A 14,982-nucleotide genomic window follows, 5' to 3' on the forward strand; every position below is an offset into this window, starting at 1 on the left:
AAAAGTTTTGTTTACTTGGCTTGTCAACACGTGTTAATTAATTTTCTTTTATAACATTTAATTGTGAAAATGATCATGGAGTGTTTTTTTTGTAATATACTCCGTTATAAACCTAATTTTCGTGAAAAAAGAGAGACGATAAAAAAAATTACTAAAGACATTTATCTTGCACAAATATAATGATGCTGAATTGCCTGACCATTGGGATGACGATGTATAGGCTACCAGTCTTGTTGTTACAAGGAGTTCAGAGTAAAAGCTAAATATTTATGTTATGAAAGGTAAGTTTATGCTTTATTTTTTAAGTAAATGTAAAATGCAAATGCTGAATTTTTTTTATTTTTCTTTTATCGTTTAAGTGAAAAAAAAAAGTAAAATGGGTGATTGTTTTATGAATAACGACATATTTTTTTCATAATTTTCATGGATAAAAGTTTTTTGATGACAATATTCATAAAAAAAGTGAAAAAAAATAAATGTTGATTTCTTAAATTATAAATATAAATGAAACGACTTAAACTCGTTTGTATAAAATCGCATCATAGATAATGGCTGTAGGAACATTTTTAGAACAAAAAAAAAGTTAATCGCTCAAACTTAATTTATAGGTTAGACCGTAATTTAGAGGTTAAGCAGGAATAATGTTCAAGAGTCGAACTTGCAACCTATTTTTTGTCGGACTGGCGAAGTCTACCTATTTTTATGTAGGACATTAATTGATTTAAATAGAAAATGTCATAAAGCTTCATTTAATTTTGGTGTCCTATAGTTGTTGATGAATAAGGTATTATCGTGATTTCAACGTCTTTCAACTGTAGGACTGAAAAATCCTACCAGTTTATTTGTAGGACAACGTGATCAATTGTTTATAAAACTTATTAGCAAGCTACAGTAAAAAATTTAGCATGTTGCTCATCACTTTTCATAAATAAATAATAGCGACAACTTTGAGGGGGTGGCCACTTTATATCAAACCTATTTGTTTGTAGGCCAAATTTAATTTCAAATTATATATTTCAATATCTATAGATTTAGCTAAAAACTAAACAGTGGCTGATCATTTTGGTATGGTATGGTCTGTTCATAGGGATAAGAAAGTGACCAATTGCTTTTGAATTAACATACAATGCAACAAGATTAAGTAGGTAATAAAAATAATTTGTAATTTTATTTTATATTTAAACATAAATAGGGAAAGTAGGTAATAAAAATAATTTGTACTTTGATTTTAGATTTAAACATAAATATTACAAATAATTAAATTCTGAGCAAAGTACGGACCTGTTCGGCCATATTTCATTCTTACAGCTTGCCCGGGTGTTTCCTTAATTCGTATCAGTTAGTCACTTTCTTATATCCATGAAGAGACTTTAACTAAATTGATATGAATTTATACCTGCGTGTATAGTTAGCTAACTGATACAACAATTTTCGTATAGAAAAAGATTGGGCGTCTTGATGAAATGAAACGATTTCCAAAGAATTAGCTTTTTGCTTAGCATTTTGAAAAAAGGTCCAGGGCTCCCGGACTAGAAGGTAGGCATTGCGTCATTTGACGACCAACATATGTCTAGAGCTCTTGAAATCTTCAGGAAAAACGGAGTTAATTATCTACCGATTGACTTTACACCCTCTTTTTAAAACAGTATAGTGCAGGAACGAGCCCATAAACAAGCCTAGGAAGAGAAGTGATCATGGAACGTCCGAGCCCACAAATGATATAAAAATGCAAAACATATGGGACTCGCAGGTCATGGTCATTTTCACGTAAAACGCAGGTTTTTACTTGGCCGAACGTCCGATTAAAGCTCCGTTGCCAATGCGACTACGTCGCGAAAAACTAGAAATAACGATAATAGATATCGGAAAACTCATGACATTCTGTCACTAATACGTCATCATCTCACATATTTGTCGAAGAAGACGTACGTGTGCTTCGCTGATAGAACTTTTTATTAAAGCTTTCAGTTTGAACGAAGATATTAATATTCGGGAAATTGACGAAAATGAACGGCAACCGGCAACCTCGTTTTTTCTATAAATAATCGCGGCACCGCAACAAAATGTCCAAGTATAGGGTGTTGGAGGTGGGCCAAGCAGCGCCGCGCTGTCGTCGTCGGGGCCCCAGGATGCGACGGCGGCGGACGTCCACCGCCCGTCGACCTTGAACGGTCGCGGTATTAAAATAATAACGGTTTTTCGAAAGCAACATCGCAATGTTTATTTTCATAGATCAGGTGTTTGTCTTTTATTGCTTTCTGAGAAAAATCTTACCTATCTTACTGACGTAATCTAGTCTTTAAACTTTTAAAAAAACCGTCTAAATCTAAATTATCAGCACAAAGTGAATATAGCATGATGCCAAGTGATATAATAATATAAAGACTGTTACAAGTTGACATTTTAAGTAGGGTATTCTATGTCGTATTGTGTCCTAGAAAATATTTTTTCACGCAGCATTTAAAATATTTAATAGGAATAACAAAAATATCGATATCAAGAAATCTTGTAATCTTCAAAACAGCCACGAAAACAAGGCGGCTGTTGGTATTATAATCATTAATTACTACTTTTCTGTTTACTCACGGCAATGCAAAGGTGTAACAATAGGTATAATTTATTATACAAGGTGCCCCAATAGTTGGTGGTTGATATAGTAAAAACCGTTGGTGATTTTATTTTATTTATTTCTATTAGAAACTTAAGCTAAAGTTTATTTTCATGAAAACAGGACGCCTTATAAATGTGTAAAAAAGTTATGATTTTTCTTATGGAACATTTCGAACATATTTTTCTTCATATTTGAATTCTACTACTAATTCTAAACACTTTTTCTATAACATTATGCTATGGCTAGACTCAAATTTACCTTAACTTAATATTGATATAATATTAATATATTTGAAAAATTTGACTTTTGATGCGAAATTATGTTTTTTGGCTGTTAATATAGTTAGCAATTACAAATCAAGAAGTGTAGGCCTAGTATAACAAAGCAAAACTGCGATTTAATCATTTGTTGTGGCCTGTCACGACTTTTATTCATACCTATTCATTCATTTATTCATGCCTACACATTTTTCAAAATTAAATTTTACCATTGGCTTCATTAAGTAAGTACATTTTAACGACACAAACGATCCGCAAGTTATCAAAATTACGAATAACTCGCTACTGAGGAAAGCTTTTATATCCATAACATTTTATTTTAACCTAAAAATTTGGTGCAAAATAGCTACATACAACAACTTCCTTACGTTACAAGGAACACCTGGTATGTTCTCGAAATTGAATAGTAGGTTTCTTCAGGTTTCGATTTACTTAATTACAAATGTGTCTTAGATATTTTGACTACTTTAAAAATTTATAAATAATTCCTTTCAAATATAGTTCCATCAAACCCCAAATCCTGTCCAGTTAGTTTAGATTTCGAGAAATTTTTTGCTACTAGAAGTTTTATTTACGTAGAATTAGTTAAAAGATTCTGAAACCAACCACGCCTGATTTAAGTCCCTTAGATTTTAGCCCCTACAGCACTAAGTTTTGTAACATTTTTAACTGTTGATAAACGCTTATGCAGTAGAAGGAAGCACAATAATGGAAATTAATAATCCGACACTTGATTTATACGATAAATTAATTCTCAAAATCAATTTACAAAAGATTTACCATAAATACTATTAAGAGTCAATCAGCGTTCAAAACAATATCATAATCATTCAAAATGTTTTTAAACTTTAAATAAGAAACTACTGGGATTGAAAAAAGGCTAAATGTTGACAGATATCCAAAAATGAAATAACACAGCGGGGGTTCTATTTAAAGTTAAGTCGGGTGCTGCGGGAAACTGATGAGATGAACTGTATAATGGAAATTATTTTCCCAGTTTCATACAAATAAAATTTGTATTTAAAATTTTTCCATAAAACAAACTCTTATGGAGACGTAAAAGACAAACAATGATACAAAGGTTATTTATAATATTTAGGGAGGGTATCGTATGTTCATAGATATGAGAAAGTAACCAATTGCTTTTGAATGGGATTATCCAAGGGTGGTCATTAACATACAATGCAACAAGATTATTACCTAAAGTTTCGGAATTTAAATTCAGGTAAAATTGTGGTCCGTAATAGAAAATAATTTTATACCTAACTGTGTTTAATATTCTTTGGTTTGGTATACTACTTAGTTTAAGTTTGTTAGTAATCATTCTGATTTCGTGTGTAATACAGCGTGTGTTGAATCGTATGCAAATTATGCAAAATATGTGCGAGTCTAGTGCATCTCAGGAGATGCTTCCGTCCAAATGTAGAAAACACTATTTCATTGAGATTAAGGAATTATAAACAATGTTTATTTGACTCTCATTGAACGTAGTGCCATCAAGCAAGCATCTTTAGAAGAAACGGCTACACTGATGAAAATTCCAACATCAACTGTATGGAAAATTGTGAATAATCCCATTTCAGCGATGAAAAAAGGAAGCGATGCTGTCTCGAGTGTAGATGAAAGTGATCATGATATAAGACGGCGTAAAATTTACCAGTTATACGAGAAACAAAGCTTGCTTACATTAGATATCTTAATTAGGAGGCTTGAAAAAGATGAAACCGGTGTTAAATGTGGCAGAACTACCTTATGGAAGTGTATTCAACGCCTGGGTTTTAGATTTAAAAAAAAATGACAAAAGTCAAGTTTTAATGGAATCTTTTAGAATTCGGAAATGGCGACTGGAATATTTAGAAAAAATTGGGATTTACAGAGAACAACAAAGGCCATAAGTATAAAACAAACGGGCCATCAAAAAGGTAAAAGAATAACTATTTTGCATGCTGGTTCTAAAGATGGTTGAGTCCCAAATGGATTTTTCTGCGAAAAATATGAAAAATTCTTCTCTGGATTACCATGAAGACACTACCGCTGATTTATTTGAAAGTTGTTTTAAAAACAAACTAGTTCCAAACATTCCTCCTAATAGCGTCATTGTAATGGACAATGCAAGTTATCACAGTAGACGGTTGACTAAAACCCCTTCCTCATGTGACACAAAAGCAACAATGCAAAACTACATGTATAATAACGACATTTATTTTCACGAAGATTATACCAAAAAGCAATTAATTAAGATTCTACAACGCTTGAACCTACAAAAGGAATAAGTCTGTGATAATTATGCAAAAAATCTAGGGCATACAGTTTTAAGGCCACCTTACCACTGTATATTTAATCCTATGTTTGGCACCAACTGAAATCTGCCATTAGTCGTAACAATGTTTTTCTCCGTGTTAACTCCAATGTCCTCAAACTTATAGAAACAGACATCCCTCCACAAAGTTGGGCAAATTCTGTTAAACATATAGAAAAAGCAGAACAATCGTACATCCATATTACAAATAATATAGAACAAATAGTAATTAGAATAGGCGATGATAGCGACAGTGATACTGATATATTATGTGAATAGTTGTAAGTAATTTATGTAGGTAATAAAAATAATTTGTTGTTTTATTTAATATTTAAACATAAATACATACATACATAAATAAATATTGTTTAGTATCTTTCCTGATAAAACCCCAAATAATTACATTCTAAGCAAAGTACGGACCTGATCCGCCATATTTCATTCTTACAGCTTGCCCAGGTCTTTCCTTAATTCGTATCAGTTAGTCACTTTCTTATATCTATGAACAGACTTTAATAAAAACTATTCAAAAGTGGTGATGGTAAAGTTACTTAACCAAATTTATTAACAATGAACAAAAATTCACTCCGTAGTGGTTCCCTTTCAATTCTTAGCTGTTTGTCAAGGAAAAACAAAGAAAATAATTAATTTCGGGCATTTAATTCAGTGAGTTAATTGAGCTGCTACAACTTGTAACGCTTTCGACGCATAAATCCTTCACTTTATTTGAAAACTTAGTGCTCCACTGCAACTAAAGCAACCAAACCAAAATATATTTTTCAACTTTTAGATTTAGGGTTGTTAAAAAATGATAAAACGGGATTCTTCTAACTGTACCTTTATCGCTTAAAACATGTGCACCACCACCACAGTTCCGTCGTTCTGTTGTTCCTCTTAGTTTATGGCCAAAGCAAAAAACACAGACCACAACCAAAAGGCACAGAATACAAAATAGACATTGCTAACTTAACTCTTAAAATATAAAATCATAATTTAACAAGGGTCTTCTAATTATCATAGTTTATAGCGATGGCATGTGTCTGCTAGGTGACGCAGGATTTTTTTTTAAGTCAGTAAGAATATCTTGATTTTGTTGCTGATATTCACTTGTGTTTATGACCACCGCAGCATTTCCTTTCAAATCGAATTTGTATTTCGTATTCGTATTTATTTTATCTGAATACGTTCAGACCTTTGAAACTTAGATTTAGATTAGCTCTTTGAGATAGCAGTTTGTTTAGTATAGACTCGACATTTTAAATGATTTTTTTTTGATAATACGTCGGGCAAGGATGAAACTTTTGCAAGAACTGTTTGATAGATTCAATACCGTCGACGTTAGTTTTTCTGTTAAGAAGATAGACGAAAATTTTCAACTTTGGAATGAATCATGTTTGTGAGCTTAGTTATATATCAAAGCAATAATAATGGAAATTTATGTAGCGAAAAAAAACTTTGCGGTTACTTGTTAGGTGTCATGTATGGAAAGATGTGAGGGTTGAACTACATAGCTATTAGATGGCCTAGGAGCAGTAAATATACTAAAAAATAACAACAGCTATGTTATTCTCATTACCGACCTCCACCTTACGCCATTTTCTTTCTAAACAGCGGTCTGTGTGGTGATTGTTGTGGTTGGTCATATTTGGAACAGAGAACACAAGCAGTTACTATTAAAAATTAACAACAACGAACCCTATTAGACCCGGTATGCCGCAAGGTATCATTCTTGGACCCTTGCATTGTATCATTTATTTAATTATTATTTATTTAATTTAAATTTAATTACCTATAATGTTATTTTTAATACATACTTTTCTATTTTTATCTATATCTTCGGCGTATTTCATGTTGATTTTCGAACGCTGTATGGCTGGTTGAAAGCGAGATTTGAAATATAGGCCTTCTAAAAAAATCTAAGCTACACAGCGTTACCGAGAATGCTGTAGTCGGTTCGGCCCAAAAGAGTGTGTGTTACAGGTGGATAATATTGTAAATAGATACAAAACAAACATAATAAATGCATTACAGATACAAAAATTAGAACAACATGTTTTGAATTTTTATTTGTCAAAGAAACTTCTACAGGCGTCGGTTGTTTGTAAATCTAACTTTCTGACGTTGTTCGTCAATCATCCTGTTGGCTTCTTCAGAGCTTAACTGAAACTGACTGACTCGCATTGTACTCTATACCTGCTTATATAAAATTTGTTGTTGATTACGCCAAAAGTTGAAAATCTTCGTTTATCTTCTACCCAGAATCACATTCAAAAATTTGAAAAACTAATGTGAACTGTATTGAATATATGAAAATATTCTTAACTACCAAACACTATGGTAAATGTGTCATCGCTCCAACATTCTCCAAACCTCCTAAATCTAAGATTTAAAGGTCTGAACGCATTCAGATAAAGGAAATGCTACGGTCGTCATGATCAAAAGTGAATATCAGGAAAAAATCAAGATATTTTTACTGACTTAAAAAAAAGATCGTGCGTCATCTAGCAGGCACATATATCTCTATAAACTATAATAATTAGAAGACTCTAAATCTAAAAGTTGAAAAATATATTGTTTGCGGATTTGGTTGCTTTAAATAAGTGAAGGATTTATGGGTTGAAATTAATTCTTTTCTTTATTTTTCCTTGACAAACAGTTCAAAATTTAAAGGGAATTACTACGGAGTGAAATTTTTCCTCATTGTTAATTGATTTGCTAAGTTCCTATACCGTCACCGCTTTTGAATAGTTTTTATTTGCTTCTCTAAATAATAAAAGTAACCTTTGCAAAATTGTCTTTTGCGTCTCCATAAGAGTTTGCTTTATGGAAAAATTTTAAATACAAGTTTTATTTGTATGAAACTGTGAAAATAGTTTCCATTATACACGTTATCTCATAAGTTTCTCGCAGCACCCGACTTAATTTTAAATAGAACCCCAGCTGTGTATTTTATTTTTGTATATCTGGCAAAATTTAGCTTTTTTTTAAGTCTAAGTAGTTTCTTACTTAAAATTTAAAAAAATTTTGAAAGATTATGATATTGTTTTGAACGCTGTGCTTTTTTTTTATTTCCATTTTCCATTATTGTGTTTCCTTCTACTGCATAAGCGTTTATCAAGAGTTAAAATGTTACAAAACTTACTGCTTTAGGGGCTAAAATCTAAGGGCTTTAAATCAGGCGTGGTTGGTTTCAGAATCTTTTAACTAATTCGACATTAATAAAACCTGTAGTAGCTAAAAATTTCTTGAAATCTAAACTAACTGCAGAGGACTATTCGATTTCCATGACATCCCAGATGTTCCTTTTAAAGTAAGGAAGTTGTTGTATGTAGCTATTTAGCACTTACATTTTTCCGATAAAATTAAATGTTATGGAGATATAAAATTTTTTCTCAGTGGTGGGTTATTCTTAATTTTGTTAATTTGTGGATCGTTTGTGTTGTTAAAATGTACTTTTTAATGAAGGCAGATATGGTACAACTTAATTTTGAAAAGTATATAGGCGATGTGTATGAATAAGAGTCGTGAAAGGCCACAACAAATTGTTAAATGGCAATTTTGCTTTGTTATACTAGACCTACACTTCTATTAACTACTACACTTCTATTAACAGAAAAAAAAAACATAATTTCGCCTCAAAAATATTTTTTTTCAAATATATAAATGTTATATCAATAGAAGTTTAGAATTAACAGTAGAATTCAAATATGAAGAGATATATGTTCGAGATTTTCCATAAGAAAATTTATAACTTTTTTACACATTTATGGGGCATCCTGTTTTCATGAAAATAAACTTTATAAAATAAAATTACAACGGTTTTCAATATATGAACCACCAACTATTGGGACACCCTGTATAATAAATTATACCCATTGTTACGGACCTTTGCATTGAGCAAACAGAAAAGTAGTAATTAATGATTATAATACCAACAGCCGCGTTTTTTTGCGGCTGTTTTGAAAATTACAAATTATATTTAATTTTCGTAACTGCTTTCTTGATGTCGATATTTTTGTTACACCTATTAATTGTTCTAAATGCAGGGCAAAAAAATATTTTCAAAGACATAATACGACATAGAACACCCTAATGAAAATGTAAACTTCTAATAGTCTTCATATTATTATATCACTTTGCATCATGCAATATTCACTTTGTGCTGGTGAGTGCTAAAATTTAGATTTATTTTTAAACCTATCTTTCTTGGATACAACGGGGGACGCTTTTTTTGGTACTTTGTACTGTACGCAACCTAAATTGTTAATGAATAAATAAATAAGTATAATTTTAATGAAAGCCCTATTTTCATATATGGTATTATAAGCCAAACTCTGAATAAACGAAGCTAATACTTTTACAGTGTTAAACACCGGACGTGATGACCACTTAACAATTTTCAATAGGAACCTTGAGTATTTAATACAGAAAATCGGGTAAGAGGAAAATAACGACCTTATATTTGTCAATACTGTCTAAATAAATGTTAACGTCAAAATGCTATTTTAACAATTGTGCCCAGAATGCCAGAATCCTAGATTTCAATGCCTTAAAATGGAAAAAGAAAAGTCCGGACGATTATGAGCATAGCAGACCGGGATAAATTAGTTCTCTAGTTTTCGTGTTCGCTATTGATTATTGCTGATTTACTTATTTACTATTTATAATCTTCACAATATCAATAAGAAAACCTTTATTTTTTTAAATTTTATTTGTCTCTCTCCCTCTGCGTTTTATCTAATTGGCAATTACTCTGGGCGATTTGAGGTATAGTAGGCTACACCATTGAAAGTTTGTCCTTATTTGCGTTTGTTTGAGCTTATGGTAGTAAACTATTCCCGTCCTTATCTGCCACGCCAAGATTTTTCAAATCAAACAAAGACGGCAGCAATTGTATTGATCATTTTCCGTCAAATGTTTGTGTGTCAGTCTGAAGTCATTCACAAATTTGTTATTTCGTGTTTTGGGTGTGTGCGTTTTACAATAAACTCAATTCTTTTACAACGAATTCGATCAGGTATTTACATTCTATTGGAATTGGTTTGTTGTTAACGACGAATTGGTACTAACTTTGGTTAGTAGAAATGTCCTTAACCTATTTTTCGCTTTTTTTTCAGACTTCCTCTACAACCACAACCACTACGATGACCACACCAGCGAAATTATACGGAAAAGATCTCAGTGTGTACGAGGACATTGATGTAGATACCTTGTTAGATAAATTAACACCCGAAGAAATCAATATATTAGCCAAAGAAGTAGACCCCGACGTAAGTAGCACTTAATTAAAATTAAGGTTAATTTGATAAGATACCCGTGTAGACGTCGTTGAACCACTTGAACAGTTTTGTTTGCAAGGAATTATATTTATTGCGGTGTTTCTAAAAATAATGATTACATACCTGCACCTGCTATAATATAAATTTGTGAAATATTACCCTTTGTTAAAAGAATTGGAGTTAATGAATATGTGTACACCCTAAGCGGGCAGTTTGCCAAAATGTTGGTTAAATGATGTTTAGAATACAATTTTAACACTCACCAGAACCTAATATTTAATGTTTCCCCAAAAAACTGATCACCATTTGTTGTATCCTGAGTGTCGCCCTATTACCACATTTGTTTTGATTTAATTCTGAATAAATTTTAATTGAAAAATTTAACCTATGAATAAAATAAGCAACACATCAGCAGTTTGTTTTAACTGTAGTTCTTCTGGTTTTTTTAGGATTCATTTTTACCTCCCTCTCAAAGGACAAGTTACGATTGTGATAAACAACCCACTGGACCCTTAAATAGAAAACAATTAATCGAACATATAAACAGAGAAGCCATCGAAACTCCGGACATACCTGAATTGAAGCCCTATGTTGCCGGGGTGATACGAGGGAAAAAGTGGATTCCACCTCCTCCTCCGAAGAAGGAAATTGAAGCTGATGAAAAGATTGCCGTAGATTTAGGAGATGAGTATGAACAGGCTTTGACTCATGCAACCCAAGAGGAGATCATTGATTTGGCAGGTAATACAAAATTTCAAAATATTTGATTTTTTTTTTTGTTAGCAATTATTAACTTATATATTTTATTGATTCCTGCTTGGTATCTGGTTGAATGGAACCCACCTGGTTGGTGAGATGAAATGCACAATGATTTTCGATCGTTATTGTAGGCAAATTATCTTAGATTTAAATACAATTTTCCAAAAAAATATGTATTAAAGGTTATACATTAAAGCTTAAAGGTTGCTATTTTGGCGAATAACTAATAATAAGTAGCCTTATTGTTTTATCCATTTATAACAAAAAAAATTGGTAGCAAAGTGCTAAAAAAGTCATACAACTGATACTGCCAGATACTGTTACAAATTTAGTATAAAATTAGCAGATAGAAAGGGAAACAAACAATGCTTTTAATGGGAGTGGGAGGGAAGAAATGAAAGGCAAGGGAGTATTTAAGTAAAAGTTTATTTAATTTAATAAAAAAAAGCAATTTTTAAATTCATTTTTCAGTGCCAATAGCTTCTGAGAAAAGTCTATTAAGGAGATATATTGATTAATCATATCTTCAATTTGATATGAGAAGGGTCTTTTTAAATGCCCTTTTCCATGATAGAACTTTTATAACTTTATTTACCATTCAAATAACTTACAAAACTGCAAACGCAAGTCATAAAAATTTCAATACAATTATATTAATAAATCCTAGTACTAAATTGACATAAATTCAATGACAGGCAAAAAAGAATACATTTGCAGCTATTTGGAGTTACTTATATCACTAACTAAATTAATAAATGCCAATTGCACAGGGTGTCGGAAATAAGGTTCCTCATTCCCTTAACTCAGAAACTACGAACGATAGAAATCAAAATTAAATAGAAAAGTTGTATAGTTTCATCTACATTTTTAAATTTAATTTTTATTTTAATTTAGATATTATGGCATTATTATATTAGGAAAATGTTTAATGTCACCTAAATTTTTGGAAATTTACATCTTAAATATTAACTCAGTATATAACAATAGTCCTTCTTGCATAAGGAATCTTAACAAAATTAAATAATGAAGGCTCTCATATAGAAAAAAAATGTTAATTTTTTTGGGACACCCTTCATTTTTGATATAAAATTGAAAATTTATTATTTATTAGGCTTAGACACTCTGTACATCAAGACATCAGCACCTAATTAGATTTAGGTATTCATAAGTGTTACAAGTATTACCATAATTCATTAATAATTACAATTAAGGTTTAAAATTACCTTAGTCTGACAAAATATTTGTTGAAATATTTAAATAATAACAAAAATAAATAATATAAGCATTATTCAACCTTATATTATTATATTATAGGCCCTTTTAATTGAAAATGAAAATTATGCAAGTGGGTTTTACTTTTGTAATACTTTGATTATGATTCACATAAAAAGTCATAACTTAAAATTTTTATTTTTAGCCATCTTGGGCTTCCACTCAATGATGAATCAAGACCAATATCACGCCTCTCTGTTGAACAAAGGCCAGCCGGTCGGTTTGGGTTGGGACGGTATTACCAAAGCCTCGAAACCAAAAATTTTCCCCATGGATCCGCCCAATGACGCGGACGTTGACGACTCTATAAGACGGGTTCAAAATGACGACCCGAAGTTCATTGATCTCAACTGGAATAATATTAAGGTATATTTTCTGATAGCGTTCACCGGTGGATATTGTATGTTGCATATTTTAGAATATCTCTGACGAGAAGTTTAATAATTTATTCGAAGCTCTGGAAAATAATACGCACCTGGAAACGTTAGCGTTAGCGAATACAGGAATGACAGATCGGGGGGCCGACAGGTTAGCGCAGGCGCTCGAGAAAAACAGCCAACTAAGGGTGGTGAATGTAGAAAGTAATGTGATTTCTCCGCTGGGTGTGGTTAGACTTATCAAATCGCTGCTCAAACAGAACAGCGTCGAGGAGTTCAGGGCGACCAATCAGGTAAGCATCACGGCACACATCTGCAACTACAGACCTATGTGTAACCTAAGCTGAATTCCGAAAATTTTGGAAAAGATAATTTTTGATAATTTAGCTCAAAATTAAAATTAAAAAACTAAAAATTTTATTTAAGCATTTAGCATTTACATTATCATTACAATATAGTTTAACCTAAGAAAAATAGTAACACCAACACTTACAGTTGCTAAACTACCAAGTTTTGATTAAAAACAGTTTTCTTTACTTTGGAATTAAGACTACTGAGAGAGTCAGAAAATAAATCAATGAGTAAAATATTTGTCAGCTTGCACATTCGATTCAAAGGCGAGTTAACGCCATAGTTGGTCCTATGAAAATCAATGTTAAAAAGAGCCTTATTTCTTGCCTTAATAGGAGAAATATGAAAACCAACAGATGCCAGAAGATCTGGTGAATCCATCAAGTTATTAAGGATTTTGTGCAATGTAGCGATGTCAAAAAATATGCGCCTACTTCTTAAGGATGTCAGATTCAAAAGCTTCATAATCTCGTAGTTTATATCCTCAAATGACATTCCCAATTTAAAACCTATCCCTCTACTCTTTCCTTGTGAATTGCATAGTATAGTTGCCAGACACAGCTAGCATACTCTAAAATTGAACCCACCAGCGCACAGTACAGCTCCCTATACGTAAAGATGTTCCCAAAACCCTTCAAAGTCCGAAAAACAAACCCAAGCAATCGTCATAAAATCAATGTGATATGTAAATGTGAGCTCCGAATCCAGCCAAACTCCAAGATCTTTCACTAGGTTCTGTGTCTCGAGCGATCCAGATAATCCAATTCAATAATAATGATAATTATAATTGATTGGGAGCATCTTGTTTTTTTTTTAATGAGAGGTCCATAGAATTGAATTTGGTTACTTATGTCAACTATCTGTCGCGTGTCTTGGATGAGGATGGGGAGATGCATGCTGTCTACATCAACTTTTCCAAGGCATTCGGTAGGGTCAATCGTGGTGTATTGCTAAGTAAGCAGCCGGTCTTCAGGGAACTCTTCTCCAGTGGATAACTAGCTTACCTAACTGATAGGGACCCCGTCTAGATTCTTATGGTTTTTTGCGAGTGATCTAAAATGCTATGGGGCTATTTCCTCTCAGGATGGTTATCTTGAACTTCAATCTGATCTTGACAAAATGTCACTAAGTGCACACTTCACTATAAAACACAATATAACTGTGTTCATCTATTGCATAAATGACTTACCATTGTCTCAGGTCTTGAAACATCAGTGATCTTTATCATTATCATCAGGGGAACTACCAACATTAAGGGTTAGAAGAGGTTAGGCAGTTATTCAACTGTTTTTTTTTTTGTTCATTAATTATATGCTTTGTTCATCTAGAAATAACAGATAGAATTGAATGGTTTATTTTAGTCGATTGATATATGTTGTAGGATTTCGTTTGGTTTATATTACGCCTTACATTTTTGTCTTTGACTTTCTTGCTTAGACAGTAAGACCCGGGCTCCTCCGTTTTTTCAGTAACTACAGCTCATATTTTTCCTTTATTGCTGTTAACTACAACCTTATCTCCTTTTCTATTGATAATTGGAGTTCTTTGAGCTGTTCTATCGTATTGCAGGTCTACTTTACGTCTTTGTTCTGCTAGACACTTGAAAATGTTACAGTGAATTTTTGGCTGCAATTGTGCAAACTGGAAGTTAAGTTTCTAGCATTGGGTTTTATAATATCTGAGCTTTCGATAACATTAAGGGCTACTATAGAGGAGTTAATATATTCAATTCATAAATCCCTAAAATCTTCTTTTC

General features: G+C 32.1%; 1 protein-coding gene across 9 annotated transcripts in view; it reads left to right on the forward strand.

The window, feature by feature from the left end:
- Positions 1-14,982, forward strand: part of LOC132700300 (tropomodulin) — a 224,886-nt gene that overhangs the window by 155,176 nt on the left and 54,728 nt on the right. For 7 of the 9 annotated variants that reach the window (XR_009618630.1, XR_009618625.1, XR_009618626.1 and 4 more), the window contains exons 2-5: positions 10,306-10,458; positions 10,917-11,208; positions 12,644-12,864; positions 12,917-13,168. Coding sequence is in view for 3 of the 9 variants with exons in the window: in XM_060667489.1 (XP_060523472.1) it covers positions 10,306-10,458; positions 10,917-11,208; positions 12,644-12,864; positions 12,917-13,168 (918 nt within the window). In the remaining 6 variants the exon portion in view is untranslated. Of the gene's footprint in view, positions 1-10,064; positions 10,251-10,305; positions 10,459-10,916; positions 11,209-12,643; positions 12,865-12,916; positions 13,169-14,982 lie in introns of those variants that run through there. The other 2 variants (XR_009618628.1, XR_009618629.1) reach the window with 2 other exon arrangements.

The sequence above is a fragment of the Cylas formicarius genome, unplaced genomic scaffold, assembly GCF_029955315.1.
Source record: "Cylas formicarius isolate icCylForm1 unplaced genomic scaffold, icCylForm1.1 PGA_scaffold_4__25_contigs__length_36172078, whole genome shotgun sequence".
Classification (NCBI taxonomy): Eukaryota; Metazoa; Arthropoda; class Insecta; order Coleoptera; family Brentidae; genus Cylas; species Cylas formicarius.